The 27,841-nt window shown below is 36.4% G+C and overlaps 1 protein-coding gene across 5 annotated transcripts in view; it reads right to left on the reverse strand.

Annotated features, from left to right (window-relative positions):
• The window catches only part of RAP1GDS1 (Rap1 GTPase-GDP dissociation stimulator 1), a 133,054-nt gene extending 124,408 nt beyond the window's left edge, over positions 1 to 8,646 (reverse strand). For all 5 annotated transcript variants that reach the window (XM_016166710.2, XM_016166707.2, XM_016166709.2 and 2 more), the window contains exon 1: positions 8,467 to 8,646. In XM_016166710.2, coding sequence (XP_016022196.1) covers positions 8,467 to 8,470 — 4 coding nt within the window. In that variant the 5' untranslated portion in view covers positions 8,471 to 8,646. The remainder of the gene's footprint in view (positions 1 to 8,466) is intronic.
• Positions 8,647 to 27,841: the final 19,195 nt, after the last annotated feature.

Genomic DNA, 27,841 nt, shown 5'->3' on the forward strand with positions numbered 1-27,841 from the left:
AAGATGTACAAATTATATAGAATTCAAATTTCAGTGTCATATATAGTTTTATTGGCACACAATTCATTCTTTTATATATTGTCTATACCTATGTCCACATTACGATGACAACTGAGTAGTTGAGTCGGATACCATATGTGGCATTCTCACAGCTGTACATGGCTGCTTGATGCACTACAAATTGCAGTGACACAGTTATGACTGTCCAGTGTTTCAAGTACTATGTATATAGTCATACTACATTTCATTTTCACCAGAATGTCAAAATAAGAAAAGTATACTTCAAAAGACATGCATTTAAAGTGGTATATGGATTATTGTTATTGAATTAGATGGAAAACCACTATATCATGCGATGACACTATAGTTATGCTAGAAAAGTACAACATACCTAGAATACCAAACTAAGCATTCATCATAGTCACAATTCATAGGAAAGTAATCAGAGAAATCAGAAAATATAATACAAAGTATCTCATCGCAGCAGAATTTCTTCACAAAAATAAAAAATGAAAATAAAGCTGCAAAGTGGTGGTTAAATTATATTTTAACTACAGCAATCAAAGAACTATTTCTCTGGGGAAGGAGGTAACTTGTTTAAGAATAGCCTTTCAGTGAGAACGGCTACTTGAAGTGGTAAAGACACTGGGAGCAATATCAATATTCAACTAAAAAAACAAGGTAAATGATTTTGAGGTTCTTTTGCTTCTTGATAAGTTGATACATGTGATATTTCTTAATGTTATTATGTTCCAGAAGTCAATGCTGGGCATGAAGTAACTGAAGAATTAACTTCTATAAAGAGTCTGCATAGAACACAGGGAAGAATATTTCCAAGTTGAGAAAACACACTCAGAGAAAACAACCTGAAGTGGAATCTGCTAAGATGTGTTTAAAATGTAAGCAATAGAAAAGGCTGAGTTGAATACATTTACGAAGTTTGTGAAAATGTAGGTGTTTAGAGCCTATGGTTCTTCATTATATTATTTATCAGCAGGTATTTTATGGGGAAATTATTTTAAACTATCATGTATTATTCAATCGGTAGTATTAACTTAATTCACTCTCACAGATATAACCACCATCAGTTATGTGCACTTCGGTAAGAAATAGAAGCTGAAAATCCTGACTTGCCTTATCACACGGCAGCTGAATGGCTTAGCAGTTGTAGAGTTTCACTGTGATTTTTTTGAGCTCAAGGGTGAGACTGAAATTTCCGAATAACAAAAAAAGCCTTCAACCTATTAGCAAAATATGAATAGCTTTGGAAATGAGATTTTGTGTCAGATTTCGTTTCCTAGATCTTGACCTGAAAAATCAAGGCAAACAATGCCTGTATGGGAACTCACACTATGTTGTCATTTTGACGAAATTGCTTTAATCACAAATAATAACCCGCTTTATACACTTCTTGTGCTATCAAAAGTTAAAACAAAAGCAAGATATCCATGCATATACAAATTTGCAAGGGATATATTTTGCAAACTCAACTACAGTTCCAGCAGTGTTTTTCAGACTTTATTTCAACTGCAAAAGAAACTTCCATTTATCAGAATGCATTTAACTATGCAGTTGAGGAACTTCCACCTAACTTTCAATTGGAAGTAATTAATCTGCCATGTAATAGCATGCTAAAGGGCAAATATTAAAAGAAGCATCTAGAAGAATTCTGTAAATGCCTTCCATACAATGAATATGCTCATTAAAATCATGCCTGTGGATTAATAACAATACCTATCTATGTGAAAACAAGTTTCAAAAACAAAGTTCATAAAATCACATTACAGATCTGCATTAACAAATAAAATCTGCAGTCAATTTTGATGACAGGGTAACTTTGGATCCCAAGCAAATAAAAAGCTATCTCAAGAAGAATTGCAGTCTTTTTAGTAGTAGACCTGTATTACAATGAATTGTGTTGAATTAGTGTTATACTTTTAATTTCAATAACAAAAAAAATTCATGTATAGTTGTTTTCTCTCATCATATCAATTTTTTTTTATCTATATCTTTATTTTGCCTGTTGGCCTGCAGAAAGCCTAAAATGCTTATGATCTGGCCCTTTATGTAAAAAGTTTGCATACTTCTGTAAGGTGGTGCTTGCTGTTCAAAGTGCAGCAGCATCTGCAAAAGTCTTGACAATGCAAATTATTGACCCACCTCTCACCTACGGAATCAGAACTTCTGAAGGTGAGGCCAATATTTTTCTTTTAAATAAAGTCTCCAGGTGATTCTTGTGCAAGCTTAAGAACCACTGCTCCTAAACAGGATTTTAGAGACTTAGATAAATTTATTTAACCTTTTGAGTCAGTAAAATGAGGATAGTGTCACTCACTTCATAGAACTGATGGGACTAAAATTAAATTTAAAAAATATATAAAAAAAAGTAAAGCTAAACATAACTGATACCAGTAATTCTTAATAAATGATAATAAATAGTAATTATTAATCCAATGATGTACTGGGGAGCCCCCTTGGACCAGATGTGATTATTAAATTTTCAGAAACTTTGTGATGTAGTTATTAAAATAGCCAATATTAAAAATTATGTAAATTTAAAATGTTATATTAAAACAAAAATAATACTACTCAATACTCGTGACTACTTACTTTATTATATTTTACTATTATCTACATGGTAGATATTCTATATAATAGTATGCTGCCTTTCATCTCTTTCCAACTATGCATTTACATGAAATCAACAAACACCATAAATCTGAGCTTTTTAGAGAAGCACTTTGGTTAAACTTTAACCAGAATATCTCTGCTTATAATTATTAAAAATTACACAGTGAATTCAGTTTGGAATTCAATGAGTTTGAATTAACTATGTATACAGAGATGTCTAGTAGTCAACTAGATACAGAGATATAGCCCAGATATATATATTTAGACGCCAATAACATATAAATAGTAGTTGAAGCCATAAACACAAGACACAATTGAGCAAAAACAGTCTTTAAAGAAGAGGCCAGATACTGAGCACATATGGCAAAAACTCATTTTGTGAACAAAACTCAAACCTGGAGTTTATAAGTACAATCATGGCTAGCAGCTCAATTTAACTACTTCCATTTATCACTATCCTATTCCTCAGTTTTAACTCTTACAATGCTTCTAGCAACAAAATTGTATAAATAGATTTAGTGAGAGAATTATATCACTGCAATTTGAACCTAGTATCCATATCTTGGCCAGCATGGGTAATGGTATTCAGGCTACCTAAAGCTAACAAGTTGGTTCAAACTCTGAAGCTGTTACCTCAAGTACATATTACCTTCTGAATGCTAAAGAAAAACAAGATATATAGGAGTGATATAACATATTTAAGATATCAATAATACTGAGTATATTTCAAAGTTTATTTCAAAGAATCAGATGTTTTAGAACCAAAGCAAAATAGACTTTATAACCTATTCTGATATCTTAATTTATTATGGCTTTTCTCAAGAGCTGTTTGTCAAATTAAATGTCTAGGAAAGTATTTTAAATTATTTTTTTCCTTATAGTTATTCAAACATTTGGTTATCTAAAATTCACATGGAGTTCCCAAAGGAATGGATTTTCCTTATCCAGACTCCTGACATTCCAGGAGTGGGTATTAAAAATGCAGGTAATTTTTACAGCAAGTGGTGCCATCAATAATTCCAGAATTGCCAAGTTCAAATTCAGGTGGTCTGGAATCTCTGGAGAGAGCAATCACAGTATTTTCCCAAAGGAATCCAGAAATTCCAACATACCACTGTGAAAGTTAAAACTCTATAGTTCTCAAAATGAATTAAGTCTATTCTCACTTCCCAAATAGTAGTATTAGTGACGTCAGAATAGGACTCTACCAGGCATAGTAAATATAGCTTTTCTCTCACATGAAAAAAAAAATAGGCATATATAAAATAGATATAATGCCAAAATTTAAAAAAATATATTGAACTCATCCATCACCTATACTCTTAAAAAATTAATTTTAGTGACAATAGCTTATAAAAAATATTTTATTACTCTACCTTGACTTCCAAAGAGAAAGTAAAAGTATTATTTTTTACTATTTATCCATGAAAGCATTCATGGACTTAAAAATACAAAGGAAAAAAAGACATGTATATTGCCAAATACATAGTTACAGAGAAAAAACAAAACTCCAGGAATTAACAATAAAATTAGAGGCATACCTATAACCAGAGAAATCCCAAATTCACAAAGACTAATAGTACATAAAAAAGAATAAAACCATTCATCAATAAAAAATATCCTTTAGGCAAAATGTCATGTAAAATTATAAAACCACTCCTAAACTCACTCTGTATGACAGATATTGCAAAAAGTTAATATATAAAATCACAAAGACATAAAAAAAATGAATGTCAAAGAAATGTGAGACACTATGGTAAGATTACAAATTACTCTCAGGCCAAGAAAACAGCATGTGCCACTCCATGTAAAGCATAACATTTAAAAAATGTTTTAAGAAATTTATGTTAATTTATAGATTTTAAAACAGAGCAAGGAATATCGTATGACTATACATAGTAAACCCTGTTTCCACTTACTCATTAACACTCAGCCTTCAACTGACCTCCATATCTGCTACGCCTCTTAAGGATGCTTTTTGGAAAATATATTGGGTAATATACTAACCAATCCACATCAACTTGGAGCCTTTTCTCAGCCCTCATCACTCAGACTGTTCTGAAGCAACAGGCTTTTTGACCACTTACTCTTGCTTGAAACCAACTATAGGCCAATTCTAGTCTTTCACTCTTAACCTACTTCTGTCTTATTCAGTGTCAAATCATTCCATTCCTTTTTCTAACTATGGAGTATTCCTCAAGATTTTATCTTGGACAATTTTTTTTTTTCTTTGTTGACTCTCATCCTCCTACCTAATTTCAAATATCATCGCAGGATACTTGTGGATAACTTCCAGATCTCTAGTTCTAATCCTCTGTAGAGAGCTAAAACAACTGTTAGATAATTCGTATCTAGTTTCAATCAATTTTTTACTGCACAGCTACTATGTGTCAGACACCAGTATTAGAAATGTAACCTAATATGAAAGTCCCAGTCATCAAGGAGCAGATATTTTAAACCGCAGACCAAAGTCCAACTCCACAAGTCCAAAACTGACCACTCATGTTCCTCTTCCAACAGATTAAATATACAGTAATAGATTCTACACTTTCATTACTGCCAAGGCAATAATGTGTGACTCCTTTCTCAATTCCACATTCAATTGCTGCCAAATAAATCCTGTTCTTTATCTGCAATATTCTATTCCCATTGCCAGAACCTAATTCAGGCAATGAAATATTTTCACCCAAATTGCGACAACTACCTTCTGAAGCATTCTCTAGTTTCTCATCTAATTAATCCTGCACAAATTAATTTTCCTAAACCATAGATGCGATCCATCACTTAAATACATAAAAATGTTTAATAGGCCCTCAATAGACAAATCAAATCCAAAATCTTCAGTTTGGCATTTATGGTCCTCCATTACCTGGTCTTTATTATTTTTTCCTCTCTGCTACCCGCTATTTCCTTACCTTTTGTTCCAGCAAAACATGGTTAATTTAATCAAACCTGGAAACTCCTTGAATATTGCCTGTCACTCTATCTTCATTTATGTCATTATGTCATTTCTCTCTTCCCACCCCCATCCTGATTAACAATTTCCATTCATGTGTACCTTTCTGAAGCTTAACCAACCTTTGGTTCAAATAACATCATTTTTCTAAAAACTTCCCTTTATCCTCTGACTCTATAATATACATAAAAGCCATCTCTTATGTTATACTTTATTTCCACTAGTTACCTATATATCATATACTTCCTATTATTATAAGCAACTTGAAATATGAATGTCTTATCCATCTTTGTCCTCCCACAGTCCACTGCACATGGCTGACATGCAATATATACTGAATACATGTTGAATTTATAATAAAATATATACATAAAATAATAGCAAGGTCCATAAACTTATATAGAAAGTTTCCTTCACTTTTTTTATGAAGAAAAATCACTGCCATAAGAGTATCTTTTTAAAAATCCACCATATTTATTTCTCGAAAAGACAGATTAAAAAGTGATTTTTCCCAACTACCATTAATCAGTATATCTTCCACCTCTTACGTGTACATGAATTGGTATTACTTTCTTGGCTCAGAACATAAAACTGCTTTTCAAGGTTTCAATTTTACATTATTTTATGTACCTACTGATCATAGACTAAACCACCTTATCATTGAAAACAACACCATAGAAGGAAATGGCTTGCCTGGAGACTGCCCCAAAAACCCTTACCTCTGAGACAACCCAACTTTTTCTTTTTTAGAGAAGAGCAGTCATAGTAAAATTATACTTCTCTGTTCCAGCTTTCTCCCCATCTCCACAACATTTACCAAACCAAATGCTTGTTTAGAGCCCATAATTTCAGGTTCACAAATTAATAGATAAATTTTAAGTTCAACTGATTTACCAAAGATTTCCTGAATACCTACTATGTGGAAAGCACTGTTTGGGACACAAAAATTAATAAGACATTATTTTCATCTTCTGGAACTCATGATTAAATGCACGACACACATAAACAGTTCCATTATAAAGGAGATTATGTAAGTGCTTAAAAGCTTCCAACAAGGTAGAGTGTTGTGAAGAGAGACAGATGAATTTAATCACAGTTATCTAAGAAGCTTCAAATGAGAGATGAGTTTCTATTTGGACTTTTTTTTTTTTTTTACATTCAAGATTTTCAAGATGAATTATTTTTTAGTAATTTAATTTGTTATCAGTATTTTTATTCATTAGTTTTGCAACAGAATTGGAATTTTTCCATTGAAAAGGTACTGATTCAACATATAAGTTAAAAATTTAGTTAAATGAATTTTTTAAAGCTCACCCTGAAACATGGGGAATTGTATTTTACAGACCAAACTTATGGCCTATAATTAAAAATTTTTTTGTATGGTCAAGGGAAAGATACAATGTGTCCATTAACCTAAATTAATGTTTGGTTAAAATTATACTCCCAGAGACAGGCTAAATTCATATAAACAGGCCACCCAATTTTTACAGAAATTTGTTCAGCATACCAATAGTACGTTAAAAGAGAAAAAAACAACTGAAAATAAAAATCAAGGCCCTAGATTCATTTTTCATTCATACCACCTCTTCCTGCAACACTTGCTCCTTCCAGATGTATGCCGAAAAGTCTGAATCATACCTTGAAGCATGTGCTTTTCAAGTAAGTTCCATCGACACCATGTCCTGATTTAGATACCTCCTTGAAGATTCGGAGTTGCCATGACCTAACTCTGGACATGCTGTACACTGTACAGACAGATGAAAGGACCACATACATCTCGAGCTTAAAATAACTTGCACAGAAGGGGTGGGAAAAGTCTGAGTTGACAGATGCCAGTGAGGCATATTTTAAAAAGAAGAAATTATGATAAGACTGGAGTGAAACCAAACTGGGAAACGTGTAGAGGTAAGGTATTCCAAACTGCTACTATTTAAAAAAACTTTGGTTTTTAATTACAGAACTCATCAGACGTTTTTGTAATTACCGAACTTAACAGTCAAGTAGCATACTAAGTAAAAACGTTAGGATAAATTATATGCAATTTTACAAAGCATATCTGCATTTAAATATTTCAAACAAATCTCTTGAGAGTAACTATAAATACAAAGGAACTAAAATCAGATTATGTAGATTTAGGCAGGGGAAGCTGGGAACGAATAACTAATGTAAGTTCGATAACATGTCACACGGTGCAGAAGAAGGAGCCCAGTTAATGGGTTGAGCACAAGAATATTGCACATTGTAATCACCCAGCACTAATTTAACAGCTAGCGGCTCTATCCATCCTTCTTCACGTTCCTCGTGGCCTCTGACAAGTCATCCTTTCAACCTATGAGGCTGTCTGCTCTCCCCCATCAAAAATAATTTCCGTGCAGGTGGTAAAACCACCCTCACAAACTATTTGCTCACACTTCCCCGCCTTGGGAAGAGCTGTCTCCAAGAAGGGAAAAGGTGTCCCTGCCAGAGAAGTTAGGTGAAGTGGTCTTCCTCGCGGTGGGACCCGAGCCTGCAGCCCCCCGATGCGGGCGAAAGGAAGCGGACGGCCTCCGGAGAGCGGCGGCTGGGGCAGAGGATGCGAGCCCGCGCGACACCGGCTCGGGCAGGAAGAATGGAGGAGGGGAGGCGAGGCGGCGAGGTGCCCGCGAGGCGCGCGGCGCTGCGACCCCGCGGCCCGACCCCACCCCGCGCTCGGGTCCCTCCCGGGCCGCGGACCCTGCGCGCGTTCCGCGTGCGCCGACTCTCTCCGGAGGAACAGCTGCGGTCTCACGCCCGCGGATCTGAGAAATCCGGCAACTTTGCGCGAGAAATGCTTTCCACCCTGCAACACGCCGAGAAAGAGAAAAATGTCAGGCGATGACGGGGGTGGAAGGGTGACTTACCCATGTTCCTCCCGAGGGTGCGGAGACAGCAGGGCAAGGCGAAGGTCTCCGGTGCAGGCGGCGCGGCGCTGTGTCCTCCCTCTGCCTCTGTCTCTCCCGCAGCTAGGGAGGGACCCGCGGGGGGCGGCCGCCGGGGAGGAGCAGCTGCTGCTGCTGCAAGCGGCGCGGCCGCGGCGGGGACGAGCGGCGGGGGGCGGGGCGGGGCGGGGCGGGGCGGCGGGCTCAGCCTGCGGCGGGCGCGGCTCCGGGCGGGCAGGCGGGCGGCCGGGGCGCGGAGGCGGCCCCAGGAGCCCCGCCCCGACGCGTGGCCGGGGTCGCCCCGCCCTCCGCACCGAGCATGCTCAGTGCCTCCCTCTCCCCGCCCCCCGCGCGGCCGGCGGGTGCGAGTGTGCGGGTGGGCGTGTTTGCTGACCCGCTGCGGCCGCAGCCGGGGAGCCTGAGGGCGACCGCCTGAGGGGCGGGGGGCGGGCCGCGCACCGCGATCCTGAGCCCGAACCACCGCCCTCTGGCTCGCCTCAGGCTCGCCGCCCGGACCCCGCCCGCCCACACCCGGAAAACGGGCCCGTGTTCCTTGCGGGACAGCCCGGCTGCACAGGCGGGGATTTCCCGAAGGAGGAGACGCTGGCCGCCTCGGGCTGGGCAGGACCGTGGGGAAGTGAGGCGGACATCCCGAAACGAAGCGGGGATGGACGCATAGGCGACGAGGCCAGCTCCCCTCGGGGATGGATACCTGGGACGCCTGTTTTCAGAGCAGCCTGTGAGCCCGGGGGGCACAGAGCAGGGAGGTGGCCGCTGGAGGACGCTTAATATTAGCGGGCATATCAGTGGGACAATTCCAGGCCTGTCTTGGCTGTGGCGAGTTTAAAAACAGAGGGGTCCGGGCAGCGAAGAAGAGTGACGGCCTCGGGATTTCCTCAGGGATGTGCCGTTCTTCCTAGAGGGGCGCGGCCTTGCATTCCCTGGAGGACGCCTGAGAAGCCATTTAACATGGGTGCCTTCGGCTGTGAGGCTCCGCCCAAGTTGGATGTACACAGCCCCGCCCCGCTCTGTTAGTACACGGCGGAAAATAAAAGTGCGGCTGAGCTGCCTGGCCCCTCGCGGGGTTGCCGGAGTTTCCTCGATCCGTGGGGAAGCCGATGGCTCCCTGCACCTGAGCCCCGCGCTTCCCTCCGGGGGCGCCCTCCCGATTGGGCATGCGCGCGAGGTAGGGGCTGGTCTTTGGTCCTCTGCCCCCGGGAAGGAACCTTCTGTTTCTCTGCAACCTGATCTTGCCCTGACCCTTCCGTAGTTGGTCGCTCTCCCGAGTCCTCCAGGGGAGAGGGGACCAGTCAGCACCATAGCCCGTGGGAGGTAGATGCTGAATAGCTGAATTGAGGTTTCTTTCTCCCTTTCAACTTTTTCAATCCAATGTTGAAAAAAGGAGCTTTATACCCACTTAATCCGTGGCCCGTTCTTAGGGTCAAATCAGTTTCCTTTTGCATGATTGATACTACAAACAGAAGTCCGAATGGGCCTTGTAATTTGTTCAGTAGAGGGTAGATTTTATGTGACTTCTCTAAAAGAAAAATGAAACAAGAGTTAGAGATGTTTGGTAAAACAAGAAAATACAGTTTAACTGCAGAAGTCAAAACTGAAACTTCAGATGCGCAAGACTATTAGCCACTCCACTCTTGTGTTAGACTCCTTCCCTTTCTGTGATATGAGGATGATCTTTCTGTTTGCCTCAAAATAATCTTACAAGGTTAAATTCATGAGGCTTATGTAACAAAGTACTACAAACTAGGTGGCTTAGAACAAGAGGAATGGATTGTCTCAGTTCTAGAGACCAGATGTCTGAAATCAAGGTGTTAGCAGGGCCGTGCTAACTATGAAGGCACTAAGGAAGGATCTCTTCCAGGCCTTTCCTAGCTTCTAGTGGTCCTTGTCTTGTGGTAGCAGAACTCCAACCTTCTCATGGCATGTCTGTTCAAATTTTCCTTTTTCATATTTCACCAATCATATTAGGGGTGCAACTGCTTGGGTATGATTTCATCTTTATATCTGCAATAACCCTACTTCCAAAAGAGGTCATATTCTGAGATACTGAAGGTCGGGACCTCAGCATATGAATTTGCAGGGGACATGATTCTATCCATAGCACACACCAGTGCAAAACTCCAACCCTCAACCCCCCATCCCCACCCACCCCTATCTTGCACGTTCATTTTAGACCTCTCCAGAAGACCACTCTAGGCCCTTTGCATTGCTCTCATTTTTTATCTTTTTCCTTAACCTTTATTAATCTCTTCTAGATTTTCAAGTTCACTTATTTCACTTTTCCTGCTACTTCCTTTGTAAATTAAATATTACAATAATTTCTAAGAGCATCTTCTATCTTTCATTTGGATGTATGAATTGAAACTAGCAAAAGCAGCTGATGTAGTTTTGTGACCTACCCGATGCTAGTTTGGGTGCTTTTTTTTGTTGTTCTGCTTAAATCCGCAAGCCATCCCCTCAGCCTTCCTATCAATTAAAACCACAGAGCTCTCCAGGCATACTGTACACAGGAAGTCCCAATGTATTGATATGTAACCATAGTAAGATGCGATACTGTATATAGTCTCTCTTATCCACAGGGGATACATTCCAAGACTCCCAGTGGATTCCTGAAACCACAGACAGAACCGAGCTCTGTATATACTATGTTTTTTTCCTAGGCATACATGTTTGTGATGTAGTCTACTTTATAAATTAGGCACAGTAAGATTATAATAACTGATAATAAAAAGAACAATTGTAACGATATACTGTAATGTTATGTAAATATGTTCTCTCTCATAACCTGTCTGATAACAAACAGCAGCATGAATATGCTGGACAAAGGGATGATTCATGTCATGGGTGGGAGGGATGGCAGGAGATTTAAAACTTATGAATTGTTTATTTCTGGAATTTCCCATTTAATATTTGTGTACTCTGGTGTACTGTATAGTCGAGGAAAGTGAAACCACAATCAGGGGACTACTGTACTGATTGCTACATGCAGAAGTGGACTGGTGGGATGCCTGTCTTTTTTATACATATGAGTTCCCCTCCCCTCCCTTTTCTTTTATTATAAAAATATAACATTTTCTCATATCTTTTCTTCACCTTTTATTCAAAAGTTATCTGCATGAGGCCTTCCTTAGCCACTTTATGTAAAATTTCAAAATTCTGTTCCACTTCATATCCTTACTTCCATACTTTATTTTTTCCTTAGCACTTATCACTAAGATATATTTTGCTTACTGTCTATCAATTTAAATTCCGATTTTAACTTAAGCTCCCCAGGGCAAAAATATTTGTTTTATTTACTATTATATCCCCAGTGCCAGAGCAATGCTAGCTCATAGTAAGTGGTTAATAAAAACTTGTTGTATTAATGAAAGTCTATTTTTTCCGAGTTTTTATTCTGGAAGAGAATAAGAATGTTAATATTCTCCTCACAAACTCTTAGCACCTCATCAAGTAAAATTAGTTATTCAATAAATGTTTATAATGATGATAGCTGCTATGCTGTTCCTTTCTTAAATTATGAGTCCTCCGCTGGATGGAGTCTAGTCTTTGTACTAATTTATGCAGTCATTCACTCAGTAGAGATTTCCTTGGTGCTTAGTATGTATCAGGCACTTTAATAGGAACTAGAGGAAAAAAATAAACTACAGCTCCTGCCCTCAAAAAATTTATATTAGAAAAATTGCTTTGATGATACCTCTGGTCATTGATCACATAAATAGCTAGAAAATATTCACCTGATATCAAAATAGTTTTCCAGAAGTAAACCTACTAGTGCCCATGCTCCATGTTAGGGAGTGGTAAAGATTCGATTAGGCCTGCTGCACAATAAGGAAGAACATTCTGACCCAATGCAGACATTTTCAAGTTCTATTTAAAATATATATTTATAAAATATCACAGATTTGTCTGAATAACAATTTATTGTTGAAAACTGATTTATGATTACTCAGTAGCTTTTGTGGGGTGTGGTAAGTATCAAGCAGAATATTGATTAGAAAGGATCAGAAGCACTACATTTTGGTAAGGGTTATAATATAACTTACTTCATTGATTCATATAACCTTACAGAGGTTAAAAGGTGATTTAAATTCTTTAAAGGAAATGTATTGGGAGGGGCAGAGCTAAAGGAAGTAGAAAGGAAAGGTTCTTTAAAAGAATAATAGGGAACTGATTGCCTTTTCCTCACCATGATGCTCTGAATATCATTTAAGGGAATCTCTCTGGAGTAGTTAACTGAACTTTGCAGTGATAAAAAAATGATTTGGTAATGAACAGTCTTCTGCCTAAACTCTATTTTTAAAAGGCCTCAGTGAGGTTAGGCTAGTCCAGGCTGAACAATTGAAATGTTGTAGCCATAGCTCACTGTAACCCTAAACCTACCCCCACCCCTGCTATTTACTTAATATAAAGAATTTTTTAAATCTTATAAAACCTAAAACTTTTTTCACAGTATAGCACCTCAAATTGACTAATGCATACATATTGCCAACAAATATATACTTAGATTGTATACATGTTTTTAGATGGGATAAAACATTTTACAATCAGTCAAGTAGTTATTCATCTCTTCCAAGCTCAGCACTGTGCCAGGTGCTATAAGAGATAGCTACTGATATGTATTATGAAAAACAAGAGTACAACCAGTCTAGTTTTAAAGTCTTTTTCTATTAGAAAATCTCCTAAGCCTCTGAGTGCTAATGTATAAAGAAAATTAGCCAAGAAGTCAAAGATGATTTTGTAAAAAAGACTAAGGATGGATAGAATTTTGGGGAGAAATAATAGGAAGTAAGGAATCCAGTTTGAGAGAGAAGCAGCAAGGAGCTATTGGAGGGTTTTAAGTTTGAAAATGATGGAGTTAAGCATGTTTTAGCAGTTGCAAAGTGGAAAGTGGCTAAGAGTGAAGTCTAGACTGGAGGCTGGAAGACTGTTAGGAGACTGCTGTAATAGTTCATGTGTGAACGGAGCTAAAATAGAAACAGTGGGGATAGAAAGCAATGGACAGTCTTGAGACACATTAAAGAAGTGGTATTGGCTTGGTGACTGATTAGATGTGTGGCATTGTTTATGTTAAATTTATAACAGCACTATGTGGGAGGTATGATTATCTCAGCTATACAAATTATGAAATGTGCCCAGAGAGGTTAAATAATTTAACTTAGAATCTATAACTAATTAATAAAGGAAACAAGTAAAATCTAAGCCTCTCTAACTCAAACTCGCATTGCAATAACACACAGATAAATGTGTTGAGGGAAAATTTATTTTGTGTGACCTCAACAGACTAAAAAATAATACTGTTTTGTAAAATATCTTTATTTGAAGCAAGGGTTTGTTGTGTGTATTTTTTTTTCTCCTCCTTCTCTGAAATTTACAAGTATAAAAGAGAATCTCTGTACTACTATCACATTTTATTTATGAATATTTAACAAAGCTAATTTTGATTAGGATGTAGGCTCAGTTATTCTTGAAATAATATTCAACCTATTTTAATTTCAGTTGGTTTTGCTATTCCATTGCATTAAAATGGGGGGGGGGGCGGTTAGAAGCTTGTTATGTATCCAAGATTCTAAATCATAACATGCAGTAATTCATTATACCTGTATGTTTTTAAGCCATTTGATAAGTAAGGGTAAACTTTGTTTCCTTTTCTTCCTCTAAACTTCAAATTTAACTCAGTCCTTATAGAGTTCATTAATGAGATAGCATCTCAGAGAAGAATGAGATCTTAGTTCACCGATGTCTTACTGAGTTTTCTCAGCACATTTCATTACAATGAGGAAATTGTGCCAAAGTAAAATAATAGGTGGCTTGAGAACACCAAGAAACCTAATGGTAGAGACTATTAACATAGAGGAAAAGACAGAAGAATGCTGAGTCCCATTCCACCTCTACCTCTTTGGCAGTTAATTATGTCTTTGGGAGCAGTTCATTTTGTCTTTGACTCTCAAATTTCTTCTTTGTAAAAATTGTGAGTGATAGTATGTCTGTCAAGGGGAGAAACTATGAACTATCTTTCAAATTTAAGGAATATTTTTCTCATTGTGCTTGGTTCTGACAGAAGCGTTTAGTTGTACTTCCTAAAATTATCTCTACTCTCCACTCCTTCTACCCACATGTACACATCCTCAGAGACTTGCAAGAGAAATACTCTAAGTCTTAAAACATTGCATTCCTCCTACTCTGGACTGGCCTATGACAAAATCGAGAATAGAAATTAGTCTGCTCTTAGAATTATTTATGCGTCAGAAACTCTCATGTAATACTAACATCTAATACTAACCACCTGAGTTAGGTATTTTACAGATAAGGAAATGGAGAATCAAAATATTTTAATTAATTTGCCTAATGTCACATGATTAATAAAAGGTCTGATTTCAAAGTTCCTGTTCTTTCCATTTCATCACACTGCCTTGTATAGACTTGCTTCCTCACCCTTAACCTCACCTCCATTATGACGTTGCATGAGAAAGAGACAACCTGCATTTTCTCTTACCTGCTTCTCCACCCTGACAAGGTCACCTGACTGGTTTCTATCTAGGAATGCTTTTCTTTCCATATAATAGGAATCTAATAATCTATGCCAATAGACTTATAACCATATAAGCATTTTAAGAGTGGTCTTTTAGCTAAAAATAAAGTAATTCAAAAGAGGAATTCTGATTAGATTATCTTGCTTCCTTCGAATATGTATGAGTAGCTCAAATCACCAGTAATTGTTTTTCCTACTCTTAGCATTTTTCCAGTTCTGCTTGAAGGCTCCACTGTCTTCTTTTAGGGGTCTTCTTTCATCTACTTAAAATTTCCCCTAAAGGCTTCCTTAAGGAGACATGTTCTAATTTAAACTCGTCCAACTCTGATTAAGCAATTCTTAGAGTTCATAAAGCTTTTATAATAGAAACTGGCTTATGTGGGCTTCTGAACAGAAAAGCCTCAATTACCAGCATGTCTATTTACTTACAGTTTACTAGTAATTAATTCTTATAATAATGATCCTGTACTTGTATTAGTTTCCTATGGCTGCTGTAACAAATTACCACAAAATTATTGGCTTAAAACAATGCAGATTTATATCTTATCATTCTGGAGGTCAGAAGTCCAAAATGGAGTAACATGGAGGTGTGGGCAGGGCTGTGTTCCTTTATGGATGCTCTAGAGGAGAATCAGTTTCCTTGCCTTTTCTAACAAGCAGAGGCTGCCCACATTCCTTGGCTTGTGTGCCTCTTCCAGGCAGCAATCACATCTCCTCCTCTCATTCTCCTGCCTCTTCCTTTCTCTTAGAAGGACCCTCATGATTATATTGGGCCCACTAGGATAATCCTGGATAATCTTCCCATTTCATGATCCTTAATTTACTCACAGCTGCAAAGTCCTTTTTGCCATATAAAGTAACATTCATATATTGCCAGTGACTTGGATGTGGACATGTTAGGGGTGGGATTGGGGGCACATTATTCTGCCTACCTCAATAGTTAGTTAGTATTAAATTAATTTTGTTCTAGTACACGTATAAAAATTATAAGAACTTATATCTATAGATAGATGATACATGTGATATATATATATGAGTATACTTCATGAATTTATTAACTAGTTCTTTATTCAGGCTGGAAAACAGATTTTTCATTTTATATGTGTACTTGAATCGTTTCATGAATATACATTTTCATCTTTTCAGATTTACTATCCAGATCCATTTTTATGCCCTTTTCCCATTCCTAGAGCCTTCTAATATACATGTAAGTTTACAATAGCATCATTAAGTTGACTCTGTATTCTTGAAGTAATCATCTCTTCAAGGCATTTGCATTTTGGAACCTGGTTTTTATGGTAAACAAACCAATTCCTGGTTTTCTGGGTACAAAACAATGATGGGAATATGAAAAATTCACATGGAAATTAATTGGAATGAACACTTTGTAATTATCAAGTCAGTAAGCCAGGTATTAATTCTAAATTGTTATTTCCATGTAATCATTCATTTATTCAACAAATACTTATTACTAGCCTGCTATGATCTAATCCTTGAGAGTATAACAGGGAACAATAAAGACTTTTCCTCTCACTGAGCACATTTGGGTAAGGAGGACAAACAAGCAAATAAATGAACAAACATAAAAATATGATATGTACTGTTGAGCGAAGCGGATTGGGAGCTGGGACACAAAAAGAGCAGTTGGAAAGTGACTTTATGTAACACTCTGTGGAAAGGCAACTTTTAAAACTGGTAACTAATCTGAGATCTGAAGATAGGAAGTAAATCATGCAAAAAGCTAGAGGAGGAAATTTTCAGACAGGGAGACTGCCAAGTGCAAAGATCTTGAGGCAGGAAAATTGTGGCTATGTTTTAGGAAGTGAAAGAAGGCTGGAGTAACTGATGTCTGGCAAGTAGGGGAGAGTGGCAAAAAATGAAGTTGCAGAGGTAGTGAAAAGTCCAATAAAGTAGAATTTGGGGTTTTAAACTTTCTGTGTTATTCCATAATTTAGAACCAAGTGAGATATAGGACTCAAGAGTCAGATTAGATGGTGATCAAAACAACAGCTGTCTTATTGCTTATTGGAGAATACAGTAAAATGGGTTTCCTAGTACCTCACCCACTGCCATCATCCTGAAAAAATTTCCCCTGTTGTCCCAAGCAGATTGGACTGCAGGCTTCTAGCCCAGGAGAAGTTATTTATTAACGTGTGAAGGAGAATTAAGCTGTTCTGAAAGAACCCGAGACATCTCTGAGCCAGATAGTCTCAGTTCCTATTCCTATATCAATGAGATTATTCCCTCTTCCTCTCAGGGGATGAAAGGGGTACCAAGGGATGAGAGTGGAGGGGGCAGTCGCTGAGAGAAACCAGGAATATTTTCGTGATTTTCTTTCTGCAAAGAGAAAGTTTACTCCTCTGTATGGAATGTATGGAGGAGAGATAAATATTACCCTCACACTCCCATCACCTGGATCTCACAGGCCATGGTACAGAATTTGAATTTCATTCTAAGTACAAACAAAAAGCATTGAAAGGTTTTCAGCAGTAGAGTTGCATAGACTGATTTACAATTTGGAAAGATCACCTTGGCTGCTGCAGACAGAAGTAGAAATAAGTAGACCTGTGAGAGATCTGCGAGCTGATCTGTGAGGGATGCTGTGGCTCGCACCAGGGTGGTTGTAGTGGAGAAGGAGAAAAGTTAGTTAGAAGTCTAGAGGTAGAAAGGCTGGACTTGCTAATGATTTAGGAGAGAGAATCAAGGAGGAATTAAGGCTAAGTGATTAGGAATAACTAAGTTGAGATTTCTGGTTTAACTTAGTGGACGGTTGGTGGTGGCCAAGTATTCAAATGGGAAAACCTGGGAGTTAAACAAGATGGATGGCAACATGATCATATTCCTTGGATTTGGCAATGAGAAGATTATTGGTGATTCTGCGAGAATAGTTTATGTGAATTATAGGAAGCAAAGCCAGATTTAGAGTTTGAAGAAGGACCAGTAGGTGATTGCTTGTGTACATTTTTAAAAGAAATTTACTATTGAGGTGAGCAGAGAAATGGTATAATAAGGGTGATAATGGGATTTTAAGAGATTTGTTTTTACACTGAAGTGAATGATCCATTGGTGATGCAAGGTAGACAGAATAACTGAAGGTACAAGACCTTTGGAAAGCAAGAGTGGATGAGGCCCAAAGCTCTAGTGAGGTGATGTGCCTGAGAGACAAACATTAAAATAAATCTCTGTAATAGGAGGAAAGGTGCAAATAAAGGTGGGTTGGTAGATTTGATGACAGGAAGGTGGACAGTCCCCATTGAATAACTTCTATTTTATTTCTGAAGCATGAAGGAGGGAGAGGGGAAATAGACATGAGGAGAGAAGAGACAACATGAGGTAGTTGTGTCTAAAATTATGAATGCAACCCTAAGGCAGAAATTAAGTAGTACTGCTGAGAGCATTAAGTGTCCATGTGCAGTTTGTAATTACTGATGAAAAATATGTCAGCCTGGTTGTACTTTCTTCAATGTTTTTATTGGAGATTCTGATGTAGTCAAAGAATGATTGCAATGCAGTTAATAGCACATGTGAGCTAAAACGACAAGACATTTGAAATTTATATTTCAGAGGTGGTTCAATTTATACGTTCTAAGGTATGACCATGGGAGCAGGTGGCTGAAGAGGAGTAGAGGAAAAGTGAAGAAGTCAAGGAACTGAGAGGAAGGCGATAGGCTGAGTCATCCACACAGATATTGAAATCACAGAGCATGATGACAAAAACAGGAGTGGAGTGTGAGCCAGGCGCTAGGTTATCTGTGAGTAAAGAGGAATGGCCAAGAGATCAGCAGATGGCAGCAACATGATTTAGAGAGGGACATAGCCAGATGGCATGAGCTTCAAGGGAGCAGAGGTCTCTACAGGAGGACAGCAGAGAGCTAGGGGAATACCAACTCCATCTATTGGCACTGTGGTAAGTATGGTATGAGGGAAAAAGCAGATGTCACTTGAGAGGGCTATAGGGTAAAGTGTCCTCAACTGAAAAATTAGTTTTGCGTTGAAAGATGGAAGCTTCTTCAAAGTTTCCAGATTAAGAATGTAACAGAGTTTTGTTTGTTTGTTGGAAATCAATTGTTGCTCAATAAATCACACTAAAACTCAGAAGCTTAAAATAACAATTCTACTATTGCTCAAGATACTGTAGGTTGACTGGGTCCAGGTGGGTGATTCTTCTGATTCACATGACGTTAGAGAGGGCTGAAATCATCTGGGGCTGTGACTGGGCTGGAAAATCCCAGTTGGCTCATTCACATAACTAGTGCCTTAGTGGAGATGACTGAAGCATAGGGCTCAGAAGGAGGCTCCCATAAGTAGGAAAGTGGAAGCTACTAGAACTTCTTGAGGCTTAGACCCAGAACTGGCTCAGCATCATTTCTGCCGTATTCTATTGATTAAAGTGAGTCACAGGGCCAGTCCAGATTCAAGGGAGGGTTCTCACAAAGATGTCATTACCAGGTGATGTAATCCATTGGGAACCACAAGTAAGATTAACTACCACAAGAAGTTTGTTGATCTAGATCCAGGCTTTTTAGAGGATGGAGTGGAAAAATTGAGACGGGAGTGGGATTCAGTCAGAAGAGAAGGTTATAGAGCAGTATGGAAACAGAAGACCAAGATGTAGTGGATGATGGAAGGACTTGTACTGCCAAAGATGACTAAGGTAAACAGCAATTTGAGACATGATGAGACTAGTTCTTCTAGGGTGGTGATTGATCTCCGGATTTTTTTGATTATGCTCCTCTAAAAATTTTTAAACATTCCTCATACATTATAATGTTCTACTGTTATATGTATTTTGTAGAATGATCATAAACTAGAAATTAAGACTGATGTGATTGAAAAGATAAACTAAATAATAGTTTTCATATTTTATTTTATTGATCAATGGTTCAATAACTTCTTTGCCCTCTGGGGAGAGCAATTTGGTTGACAATGCCTCATCGATTTAAAAATCTTGGTTTAACACCTTGTGATGTAGTGGCTCGGAGGTCTGGTTCTAAGTTCATTTTATTCCCATGTTGATTTTAGTGGCTATTTTAGCTGGAAGAGCTATCTCACAAAAATAAGTATAGCCAGATGGAGGAAGTACACTATTAGCTGGTTTGCTCATTTTTCAATCCCATCCCCAATTATGGAAAGATTTCATTGAAACATATATGTCCCCAATATCAATCAGTTGTTCTTTCGAACTAATCAGAAGTTACTACATTTTTTGGAATTTTAAGTTTGGAGTTTTAATTTGGAGTTTTGGGTTCAAAACTCATTGAAACTACTCATTTGAAAGATTAAAAAAAATACTTTTAAAAACTCTATGTACAAGTTTCTAAGTGTATAGATGTTAAGAATTTTATATTCAAATTTTTTTCAGCAACGAAATTATATAACAATGAAACATTTCCTAGTGTTTATGTTAAAAATGCTCTCTCCATAGAACAAATGTCTTTTCAGCAGTGGGTCCTTTCTCCTTCATTATTAAAAATGTCACTTTTACCTTGAACAAACTGATTAAGAGTATTTTTTTTCCAAAATATCTGACAGTCATTTGTATTCAGAGAAAAGGTCATCAAATTGGGAACACTTGTCAAGTTTTTTTTTTTTTTTACAGGTAAGTGTTACTCAGCCTTTATTTGGATAATCTTTTCTACAGAAAATCTGTAAACAGGTTACTGTGTGGTAAAAAGATTTTCATGGTCAACCTCATCTTATTACAAAGTATTACAAAGCCTCTATTATTATTTTACAGATTTCATTTTATCAAAATTAACCACATTGGCAACATTCCGTATAGCATATAAATTGTGGAACAGTATAACATACAGAAAGGCAATCAGCTTTTGAGCCCACCCCTACAGGGCCCAAGGTTCATGCTGTGTATTTGACCTGTGCAACAAGTGAGGATGGCACTATTGGTCAGCATATTAAGTACTAGAAAAGCATAAATCCCTTCATATTTCATAGGCACAAAATTCATATGTGTTAAGTCTAAAATTGTATTCTTGCTCCCCACTGTTTTATTTTGCACACCCCACTTCGAGAATCATATTCTTTGAATAGGATGAAGAGAATGGACACTTGGTTCTGGTAATATGGTCCTAAGTAAAACAGTAAAACAGTGATTTTGGGGTGACCGCTTCTTTTGGCAACATATGGTGTACTAGAGGCTTCATGCTGAAAAGTTGACAATGGTGATAACAATGACTTCTGCGCTGGAAGGCAGTAATTGGGAAAGAGAGAGAAGGATGAGGAGGAGATTGATACTAGTAGTTCATTTTTTTTGCACACAAAATTTCTAACCACTAAATCAGAGAGAATGAAAACGGTTAGTATTTGACAGGACTTCTGGATGATAGATCTGATCTATCACTGAAGTTATTCCCTCAGCCAGGAATGCTCTTTCCTCAAATATTTACAAAACTGCTTTCTTCTTGTCATTCAGGTCACAGCTCTGATAGCTCAGAGGAATTCAGTTGCCTCACTTCTATAATGTATGCAAACAAACAGATCTAAAATAATTGTACCCTATCACAGTATTATCTGATATTTTCTTGTTTTATTTATCTATTTGTTTTCTCTCTACTAGACTGTAACAACAATGAGACCAAGGATTTTGTCTTTCTTGTTAACTGGCCCTGTTAGAACAGTGTCTGGCATAATTTTCTTTTAAACATCAATTGCATGCTCTAATTCAATGTACCAGAAGAGAGAGCTTTAAATATAAACTATCACGAGCCTCATTAAAAGTGGCCCGTATCTAATGCTACTTGATGGGAGAAGGGGACATGTCCAACGACAGTTGCTTGGTAGTGGGTAAAATGTATAATGAAACAGTTGTTTCCTAAAGAATGTTAATAGCTTTAGATTTCTAGTTCAAAGAATAAATAGACTCAAGGAGCTCTTCTGAGCATGTGCTTTGCTGGTGACAGTGATAAGATATAGGAAATCAGGATATAATACAGTGATATGATATAGAAGGTAAAATTGTGGAAGAGAGCCAACTCATTTGTCTAGCTGATTATTATATGAAGGATTGGGAGAATAGAACACAGAGATAGTATTTTAAAAATGTTATAGGAGAAATACAGGTTACATATGGATAGAACACAAATCAATAGCATAAATAATAAATAGAGATCAATTTAAAAAACAGGATCCATGCCTTCAAAGAAATTTATGAAATAAAGAATGAAACAAACATATCCACAGTTAAATGGGATCCAGGTTTTCTTGGACTCATCTTATACACACCTTCAAGCCAGGACACTCACTTTTAGCCCTTAACTAAATTCAATTGTGAGAATATTACTCAGATATATAAACTTACTAAAAATTTAATGAGAAAACAGAGGAAAGAGTCATATAGCAAAAGAGCCTAAACTGTGCTCTTTCTGGAAAGTTTCTTTCTTTCTTATAATTGTCTTATTCCTTCCTCAAAATCTCCTCAGCAGCTTTTCTAAGCACATTGCTAGGGTCTTTTTCCTTTTCTTCCCTTCTCTAGCCAGCTGGCATAGGAATCTTAGCAAACCAAAATCTGATTGTGAGCCAAACTATGACCACCTATTGTTTCTCATATGCATTTAGGATGGTGGGCATAGGGGTGTAGATGGGAAGAAGGACTCAACTCTTATGCCACATATATATTTGGAAAACAGGAAGTAATCCAATGTTATTAGAGTTTAAGTTTCATGACAAGGTCTAGTTGGAAATAAATCTGAAAAGATAGATTAGTGTATAATTAGCCTTGAATGCTGCTGTAAACATTTTTTTTGGTCAGTGGGGAATATTGAAGATTCTTGAACAAAAATATTTCACGATCAGATTTGTATTACAAGTTTGGGAACAATAACTGAGTTATATTTTAAAAAATAGCCTAAGATAGGAACACAGATTGCAATTATTTTTAAGTTATTCAACGATGAGGATATAAAATAGAATAATGAAAATGACATGGAGGTGACAATTTCTAAGTGCATTTAAAACTCAGGAATCTTCAGAATTTTAAGTTAGGTCAGCTGTAGATGGTTGAGAAGTTTCTCTTGTTTCTAGCTTTGGAAACTATTGAAAAGGATGCACTTAATTGAGTTAGGGAATGTAAACATCGAATAGCTGCTGTTTTTGAGTATATTTTATGATTGTTTTTTTGCCGGCAGAGATAATGATTTAGATGTCAAACCAGACAAATGTGAGCAGGAGAGCAACACACCCACAGGAAGAGGTATCGCTTGGAAATGCAGATTTGAAGTTTAAAGGAAAGGTCAAAGTGAGAGGGAATTAGCTATACAGAATGATGATAAAAGCTGTGGAAGCAGATAAATGATGCATGAGCAAGTGTGGAGCCAGAAGAAAATAATGCTAAGAACACGTACATAAGAAAGTATTATTTTAAAAATATTTGTGGGAAAATAGGAGCGGAGATACAGATTGATCAAGAGTTGTCAGAGAAGAACTGTAGATCAAAAGAAGACTATTATTTTTGGAAAAGAGAACATTTCATTTTTTTTTTTTTGATCTTGACTGATCACCAGATTGATGCACATCTAGATTAAAATCTGAAGATAAAAGTGATTTTTTTAACTGAACAAAATTAAATCAGCTCTGTTGGAGATTTATAGTTAAATAATACTTATACCAAGTTCAAACATGCCCAACATAACCAGATATTAGTCTCACAGGAATTGATTGATCAGCAACAAGAGTCAGAACACTTTAGCCTATGGACCAGATCCAGCCCCTCATGTTTTTATGAATAAAATTTTACTGGAATATAGATGTACCTATTTTTTCATGTATTATCTGTGGTTGCTTTTGCTCTACAATGGTGAATTTAAGTACTTGGGACAGAGATAGTATGGCCCACAAAGAACCAAAAGTATTTTTGAGATAAGGACTTGTATGATTAATTGAATATCCAGAGGACTTTTGTTCCTTGGGATCTTTACAACTCCATGCAACTTTTGTTCCTCCTTTATTATCTTTTTACTGTCCAGTTTAAATGATAAATCAACATGTTAACTAGTAGACCAATCCCATTAATATGTTTTAGTTATAAAATAATTATTCATCTTATTTGCTGCATTAATCTACAATTTATTTACATGAAAGTTACTCACTCAAAACACTCAAAATGAGTTACCATTACTTTTTCACAATTCAGCCAAAATTTTCTGTGTGCTTTATTCAATTATGCTCTCTTTTTTAGTCCTAGTTTAAAATTCAATATGTATTCATTCATTCAGTCATTCATTCATTGAAATCTCATTGAGTGCCATGTGTTGAGCAGAATGCAATGTGCTGGGAAAACAAAAATAATCCTAGTCATTCTCTGTCCTTGACATGCTCTCTGTCGAGACAGAGAGAGGGAGTCATCAGCAGTGTCAAACATGGTATAAAGGTTAACCTTGAGAAGAGAAGAGAGGCCATTAAATTTAGCAGTAAAAAAAAATCATAAAACAGTTTCAGTAGAGTATCAGTATAAGTGTAAGAGGACATACTCTTGGATTCTTCAAACTCTTACCTATGCTACCATACACAGATTCCCAACAATACAGCCAAGGGCACAGTCTTTGCTTCTGAGTAAGGATTATATGATAAATTTCTTTACTTTCCAGGTTGATTGAACCTCACAGATGTATTCAGTTGGGGTTCCTTTTTGTAAACAATAAAACCAGCTCTGCTAGTATCAGCAGAAAAGGATTTTAGTAAAAGAGGTCTTTTAGATACCTCAGAATTTCTGGAAAGAAAGGAAAACCAATCTTAGCAGCTACACAAATAGACACTAAGTCAGAAATCTCAAGCCAAGCTAGTCCTATAAAGACGCCACTGCCCAGACATTGCATCTTTTTTTTTATAACTTAATTTTTTAGAGAAGTTTTAGTCTTACAACAAAATTGAGAGGAAGATACAGAGATTTCTTATATGCTTACTTTTCTACACATGCATAGGCTCTCCCATTATCAATATTACTCACTAGAATAGTACATTTTTTACCAAAAATGAAGCTACATTTTCATATCATAACCACCCAAATCCACATTTTAATTTAGGGTTCACTCTTGGTGTTTGTTGTACATTCTGTGGTCTTAGACAAATGTATAACATATACTCTTGAATGATAGCTTGACTGGATAGAAAATTTTGAGTTAACAATGATTTTTCCTCAGTTATTTAGTTATTACTTTATTGCCTTCTGATGCTTATCATTATTGAGGGGAATGTAATGTATAATGATATATATTCATCACTATAAAATCATATAGAGTACTGTCATTATCCTAGAAATCCTCTGTGTCCTGCATATTCAGCTCTGCTCCTCTGACTTCCAGCAATCACTGAACTGTTTACTGCCTATAGTCTTACCTTTTCAAGAAAGTCATATAATTGGAACCATACAATATATAGTCTTTTCAGATATTTTTCTGTCATTTAGTAATATTCACTTAAGGTTCCTCTGTGTCTTTTCATGGCTTGACAGCTCATTTCTTTTTTGTGCTAAATAATATTCCATTGTCTGGATGTACCACAATTTATCCATTCCCCTACTAAGAAGGACATCTTTGTTGCATCCAAAACTTGACAATTATAAACATCCATGTGTAGGTTTCTGTGTGGACGTAAGTTTTCAACTCTTTTGGGTTAATACCAAGGAGCATGATAGCTGGATCATATGGAAGAATATTTATAGCTTTGTAAGAAATCGCCAAACTTCCAAAAGTCTTCCAAAGTTGCTGTATTATTTCGCAGCAATGTATGAAATTTCCTGTTGTTCCACATCCTCTCCAGCATTTAGTGTTGTCAGTGTTTTGTATTTTGGCCATTCTAATAGTTGTGTAATGGTAATTTAATATTATTTTAATTTGCAATTCTCAAGTGACATATGATGTGGAATATCTTTTCATATGCATATTTATCACAAGTATATCTTCTTTGGTGAGGTGTCTCTTCAGGTCTTTAGCCTGTATTTTAATCAGGTTGTTTGTTTTCTTATTATTGAGTTTTAAGAGGTCTTTTTTTGTATATTTCGGATAACAAGTCTTTTATCAGATATGTATTTTGTAAATGTTTTCTCCCAGTCTGTGGTTTATATTCTTATTCTCTTGAATTGTTTTTTTTTTAATTTGATTTTTCAAATATTATGTTACTAAAATACCTTTCTTTGGTTAGTATTTACAAAAGATGTCAGATATTTTTATCTTTTACTTTCAACTATTGTGTATGGTCTTTTAGTTTAGTATATTGTTAGCAGCATAAAGCAGGATTTTATTGTTTTACCCAATCTATATAATAAAATCAAATAAATAATCTAATTCTTTGGTATATCACCACAGACTTTTACCATTTTATTGTATATTTTATCCTACTATATTTTCTGTTGCTTTAACATTTTTCTCTGCTTTCTCTTGATCTATAGTTTTTTCCATTTTTTTGTCTGCTGAGTCATTTATTACTGATTATACATTCTGTCTTTTAGTTGGAACTCTTACTTTTTCATCATAATATTTAATTATAAATTGTTCTTATAGATTATTTTAAGTTATTTGGTGTTTATATTCTTCTCCAAACATAATCTTAGCACACTTCAATTATCCATTATTATACTCACCAATCTTATGTTTGTTTGATTTTTTAAATATAAAAGTAGTGAGTTTTCTTTTTTACAAGCAATACTAATTAAATTTTTAAATTAATTTTTAATACATCATTTAAAAAATCTCATGTATTTTTGATGGTTTTATTTTACTTATTGTTGAAAGACATCCTTTATTAGTTTTTTTTTAGTGAGACTTCCTAATTAATAATCTCTCTGAGCCTTCGTATATCTGAAAATGTAAATGTTTGCCTCACTTTGGAATAATAGTTCATCCAGATATAAAATGTTAGGTTACAATGATTTTTCCTCAATGCTTTAAAGCTAATACTTTATTGCTTTCTGTTGCCTATAATTGATGAGAGGCCTGAAGTAGGTTGTAATGTGCTCCTTTTGTCTTTAGTAGTTTTTAATATTTTTTAAATTCCTTTTTTAAAATTTAGGTTTATTGAGATATATTTACATACAGTGAAATTCTCTCTTTATGTTTACAGTTCAAAAGTAGAACATTTCCATTAACCTAAAAAGTTCTTTCAACCCCCTTGTTATTCACATTCTCCCTCATCTTCAGTCTCTTGAAAATGATCTAATTACTGCCTCTATGGATTTGCCTTTTTCGGAATGCTGTAAAAATGGAATCATACAGAATTTTGCGTTTGATTTTTTTTTTTCTATCACTTGGTGTGATGATTTGAAAGTTAAACTATGTTGTTGTATATATTAGTACCTTGTGTCTTTTTATCGCTGAGTTATAGTCCACTGTATGGATGGTCCACAATTTGTTCATCCATTCACTATTCACCAACTGATGAATATTGGAATTGTTTCTAGTTTGGGGCTATTATAAATAGATTTATACACATTTTTTTTTACAGAAATCTGTGTATATATATATATATGCTTTTATTTCTCTCAGATCAGTATTCCTGAAAGTGATCATGGGGTCATATGAGAAGCAACGATATTTTCCAAGTGGTTGTCCAATTTACATTACTTCCAACAATGTTGGAGAGTTCTAGTTGCTCTTTATACTTCAGCCGTTTTAGTAGTGTGTGGTTGTAGTTGATTATATTTTAAATCTTTATTTTTAATGTGATGCAGATTCATTAGGATATACCTAGTATGGATTTATTTTTATTTTCTCTATATGGTGTTTAGAGTGTTCTTAATTTGAAGACTTATGTCTGTCTTGAGTTTGGAAATGTCTCAACTACCATTTTTTAAGTTTTTTTTTT

This window comes from Rousettus aegyptiacus, unplaced genomic scaffold, assembly GCF_014176215.1.
Source record: "Rousettus aegyptiacus isolate mRouAeg1 unplaced genomic scaffold, mRouAeg1.p scaffold_m13_p_10, whole genome shotgun sequence".
Taxonomy (NCBI): Eukaryota; Metazoa; Chordata; class Mammalia; order Chiroptera; family Pteropodidae; genus Rousettus; species Rousettus aegyptiacus.